Genomic DNA, 5,652 nt, shown 5'->3' on the forward strand with positions numbered 1-5,652 from the left:
GAAAGAGACATACCTCCTGTCCTAGAGGATTTTAAAATCTTGTTTGTGTTTATAATCTTAGAGGATACTGGTTGCCTGGGCTTTAGAAGATGTTTACAATTTATTTCAAACAAATAAAACTTTTCTTCTTCTTCCTGTAAATTGACATTCACACAAATAAGTCCTGATCTGAAATGGATGAAACAGACTTCACTCTTGAGAAAGCCGTGGCCATGTGTGAGGAAAGGTTCTCTGTAAACTTTTCATGGCACATTTTAGAGGCAACCTCAGGCGTTCCTGTGTATTTCCTTGTATGCAGCTACTTTAAGTAGCTGTTGCTATCCATTGAGAACAGGTTTCTATCTACCTTATTTTCTTCCCTGTCTACCAATTTCTGTGACTATAGCTGCTCTATAGTGCTCTATAGTGAATATTCTTTGGCTAAAAATGAGCATTTCTGAGGCACTGTCAAACACCCTTAAAAATTAATATTACCAGTCAATCTTATAACTTGCCAGTGTTATTGATAGAGGAGAAGAGCGTCTCTGGTCAGGATAGTGTGGGAGTTTCCATCGTAAGCAAGGAAGATAGCTTCTTTGCTGCTCATTTGTTGGTTTAACTCACATTAAGAAAACGTGAAGAAGAAAAAAGCACTTTTGTAATAAAAAAGAGAATTCTTCTGCTTCTGTTAACAGTTTAAAATGAACTATAGATACACTGTAATTGGAGGAAAAGTTGCTTTTTGGCAAAATAGAATTCCAAACTGTTTTGATTATTTATTCCTTATTTTGAAAGAGGAAGACATACCACAATCTATGACTTTTTCCCCTGTTAAGAATATTTTGTATGTGTTTCTCTCTAAAGATTAACAGGAGTTCTAATTTTGATTCTAAGGAGCTATGACTCTTTAAAGGTTTCCTTGGTTCTAATTCAGTTACTGACTTTCTGTTTCTTGGTCCTTACACTCTTTGAGCCTCAGTGTGATTATCTGCCTGACGAGACCATGGGCTAGATGGTCTCTCAGGTTCCTTTCACCTCTAACATTCAGGGATTTTCCATGTTGAGTATCTTTTAATCAGCATTTCCATTATTTTTTCTTTGCAACCTAATGTATTTTCCTGCAGAGGCACAGTACATATGATTTAATGGATATTTCTACATTAGTATTAGTCCTATGGGAATTATGAATATCACAGCATAGACACTTAATATTAATACTTAGATTGTGATTCTTATTAGAATGCATTTTTTCCATATAAGCATAGAGTTTATAAATAACATTGCATGGAGGGATAACAAAAGAGGGACTAATCTGATTCTAATTTAGTCAAATGGAAAGGGGAATAGGAGTACATTTATATTCTGAAGGCTTTATATCATGTGTTTATGTCATATATATCAATATAGTATTGAACATGAGGCCATTTTATCTTTTTATCTATGATGGTATGTATATGTGCTCATAGTATTAACAAAAGATGTTGCCAAGTTAGAATGAGACAGCATTCTTACTTTTATTCCCTATTCCTCAGCAGCTCTGGAATTCTGCATAATTTTCTCATCTGGGCAGCTGCCCATTCTGCAGTTCAGCCCTAGCCATTCATTGATCTCTTAAATACCTCACACCCCTGTTCATGTCTACCTTTGCCTGAAAGGCCCCCCATCCCTAATTGTATCTATCCATTGACCTCCAGCCTGTCCTCAGATACCTCCTTCTCTCTCAGGCCTTCCCCGGCCATCCCACCTGGCCGTGATCCGTCCCTCCTGTGAACTTGTCCAGCACTTTCCACCCTTCTCACAACACAGAGAGACATGAAGATATTCTCGGTGTGCCATGGGAAATGAACAAACTCTATTTCTCCTTATACTTCCTTAACCTCGGAAATGATCTTGTTTTGTATCCGTTCTTTCCTTTCTAGATAACCAAGCTGAAAATAGATAGCAATCCTTTTGCCAAAGGATTCCGGGATTCTTCCAGGCTCACCGACATTGAGAGGTAATGAGAATGTTCTGTTTACTTTCTTGTTCCGATAAGATCAAAAGAAAAGGGAGTTTGTGAGACACACTCCTTTGGATACCAAAGAACCATAACCTTACCATATACAGTCTCCAACTCTCTGTGCCCGCTTTCCTTCCAGTTATAAACCCTGCAGAAATGCAGCTGCTGCAGCTGGATCTATTCTATGTTCTATTTCTGAGTAAAGTGGTTTCTTTGGTCAGGACATTTATTCCACTGTAAAAAATAGTCTTTGTTGTTATCAAAGACTTAGTCCTTTTGATAACATTAAGCTTCAAGTCTTCATGAGTGGCAATCTGCAGAGAAACAGAACTTTGATAGCTTTTTCCTTCTGAAGTACATATATTTGCTAACACAAAGAGTATAAGGGTAATTTGGAATTTTGAAACAAGGAAGATGTAATTTAATGCAGGGTCACATAATTTTACCTATAGCATGGATTGCTTGTATTAATAGGAGAAACATCAGGTCTCAGGACCCTCTAAGAAGACAAGTGACAATCATGTGCCTATAACCCTATTTTTTACTCAATTAAAATGGTTCATGCAGTTTGAAACCATCTGGGTGATGAGTCATGACTATACTGAGATCCACAGTTTACACAGTATGAATGACAAAAACTGTGTTTTTCAAAGAAAAGATTTTTCAACCTAATTGATCATTGGTATCTCTTAAACACACTAACTTATTCTTTTATGTGACCCAACATGTTTATTGATGGGGATGGGAGGAGCTACGCTAGCCACCAGCCCGCTGTTTTACTTTATCTCCATGTCTTTGTGTGATTTCCCTACTAGCTGCTACATAGTTGTACTGAACTCGTTGTTACCTACCACGTGGCCACTTCTCCCGACCTCAGCATTGTACCCAACCTGTCTTGGCAACTCAGTGATTACATGTTTTAGCAACCTCTCTCTGAGTCTTCCTAAGTCTTTCCAAATGGCAGAGCATAGGGGGGAGGTTTGATTTGGGGGAACAGATTAAGAGGCTCAGTGGGGAGGCAAAGAAGCCAGCAGGAGAAGCTGAACGTTGGGCAGAAACTGTGGGATTTGAGTAGAAAAAAGATTAATTACTTAGTGAGCTTGACAAGTGGTTGAGGATGTTGAGAGAAAGAAACTTGAGCTTGTGGTTAAAAATCCATCGCAAAATGAAGAGAAAATGCAAGTGGGTAATTCTCCAATTAGGGGGGACATAAGGCAGTGAGAATGCAGTGCCAGCAGTATGGGCAACAAAGGAGTCTACTTCCTTTAGGCATGACTTTTTTTATTGCCTCTTTCTGAGTGCCAGAAGGTCCAATGCAGACAGGGTTTATGCAGCTGGGATTATTATAAGTGAACTTTTTCTCAGTTTTATTCAGGTTTCAAATAATAATGAAGACAGTGACTCAGTGGGGCTTTAGCAATGTCTTTAGTGTACATGTGTTCTGTCTCAGACCAGGGGGTGAGCATGATCTATTGGGGGAAAAAAGTCATTGGTCAGAGTCCCAGCTCTGCCTTTTGTTGGGTGAATGATCCTGGAGAAGTCACCAGACCTCCGAGTCTATTCCTTCATCTAGAAAATGGAAACAATAACCCTGCTCACTTAAAAGATTTATTTTGAGAATCAAGCAAGCTGACATTCATGACAGCACTTTATAAATCTAAAAATGTAAAATAATTATAAGTTCCTCATCTTGTTAAATGAGCACTTCATTTAACAGTTTTTATCCCATCTCACTCTATTTTTAATAGTCTTTTTTTAAAATTTCAGAGTATTACAGGGGTACAAATACAAACTTCTCCTAGAGTAAAAATAGCCCTGTAGTTGCACATGGCTTATGAGAAAGGACTACCCAGTCTGACTGCCCTTTAGAATGGCAGATTTGATAATGCATGCAGCCACATTTTCTACTTATTGAACAAGCATCCCGATGTGGGAGCTCTCACATGTACATGATGCTGAGTAGCCTTCAGTGGTCTGAGGGCCAAGAGAGCACTCTTACATGACTAGCTGAAAGTTTGCAAGATGACCTAAGTAGTGTGAAATTGCCCAAGGTTTTGGATTTCATTTCCAGGTATTTAAGTCTGAATTTTTCCTAAACAGCCTTTGGGGATGGGACAAATCAGATCAATTGATCTTTAGAGACCTAAAGAAATTAAATTAGTCTGGAGTCAGTTACTGCACTAAACCATCTAGTAATTGAATTGCTCCTTGTAACTGATTGAAAACAGCCCTATCTGTAACAATATAGGGAGCTTTTCTTTATAAGAGATCTGAGAGAAAAACACATCTTTTTATGACATGATGACAGATATTGCACTTTTCTAACCTAATTGAATATGATGTTACAAATATGTGACCTTAATGATTTCAGGTTTCCTGTTCTAGATTTACAACTTACTGTGGGACACCCAAACAAAAATGCCTGTAGGATTGGATCTGTTTGCCTATTCCTCTAAACTCATGGTGTTATTCCTTCTAGAACTGCACAAGCTTTTGGGTTACTCTTAAAGGCATTATAGTTTTCTTGCTCTAATTTTATTAGGTTCTGTTCAGATACCTGAATGTCTCACTTTGTGTGTAGCTTTACTCTTCAGAGGACATCATCTTCCTCATTTATAAAAGAAAACTCACCTCATTAGCAAAAGTAAAAAGTATTTTCATTAATGGTCTGTACATGTATCTACTATGGTCAACTAAGAAGCAAACCAAAAGCCCAAAGGGTTGTCTTAATGTAATCTAATTTCTGGTTACTCAGATTGGGGAAAGAATTATCAGCTGGTTCCATAAAATAAGTAACCTAAGACAGCCTTTTGGTTGGCATTTGTTTTTCTTTTTTGAGGGGGCATTTTGTGTAGTACATGAAGCCACAGTGTTACTTCTGAGAAAAGAAAAATAACTGGGAGCAATTATTTATGTCTTATTGAAATTAAGTTTCTTTTATTAATATTTTTATTTTTTCAAAAAAGTTAGTGTTCATTGCAGAAAATAGACAAGCAAGAGAAAGAGCATTAAAAAGCAATGAAACCACATTTACTCAGATATAACCACTAGCAAAACCCTGTTTTATGTTCTTCCAGATACTTTTGTATGCATGTATAAACATTTACTTCTTTTAAAGTTTATCATGCCATCTGTACTATTTTTAATCATTTTCTCCCTTAATATCAACAGATATATGTCTGCAGTACACTTTTTAGTGGCTTCCTAATTTTCCATTATGTACCAATGTGCCCTTAGGCACATTTCATCATTGTGGGAATGTTGTAGAGTGTACTTACACAAAGCTAGATGGTGTAGCCTGCTATACACCTAGGCTATATGGTACAGCCTATTGCTCCTGGGCTACAAACCTGTACAGCACGTGGCTATACTGAGTACTGTACTGAATACTGTAGGCCATTGTAACACAACGATGGGTATTTGTGTATCTAAACATACAAAAGGTATAGTAAAAATAAACTATATAAGATAAAAAATGGTATACCTGTGAAGGGAAATTACCATGAATGGAGCTTGCAGGACTGGAATTTGCTCTGGGTGAGTCAGTGAGTGAGTGGTGAGTGAATGTGAATGCCTAGGACATTACTCTGTGCTGCTATAGATTTTATAAATACTCTACACTTAGGCTACACTAAATTAAAAAAAATATTTTCTTTCTTCAATAATCAATTAAC

General features: G+C 37.3%; 1 protein-coding gene across 1 annotated transcript in view; it reads left to right on the forward strand.

Moving 5' to 3' along the window:
- TBX20 (T-box 20) overlaps positions 1–5,652 on the forward strand; it is a 65,686-nt gene that overhangs the window by 20,295 nt on the left and 39,739 nt on the right. The window contains exon 6 of the mRNA XM_012638771.1: positions 1,899–1,975. Coding sequence (XP_012494225.1) covers positions 1,899–1,975 — 77 coding nt within the window. The remainder of the gene's footprint in view (positions 1–1,898; positions 1,976–5,652) is intronic.

Source organism: Propithecus coquereli, unplaced genomic scaffold (assembly GCF_000956105.1).
Source record: "Propithecus coquereli isolate 6110/MARCELLA unplaced genomic scaffold, Pcoq_1.0 Scaffold134, whole genome shotgun sequence".
In the NCBI taxonomy this organism is placed as follows: Eukaryota; Metazoa; Chordata; class Mammalia; order Primates; family Indriidae; genus Propithecus; species Propithecus coquereli.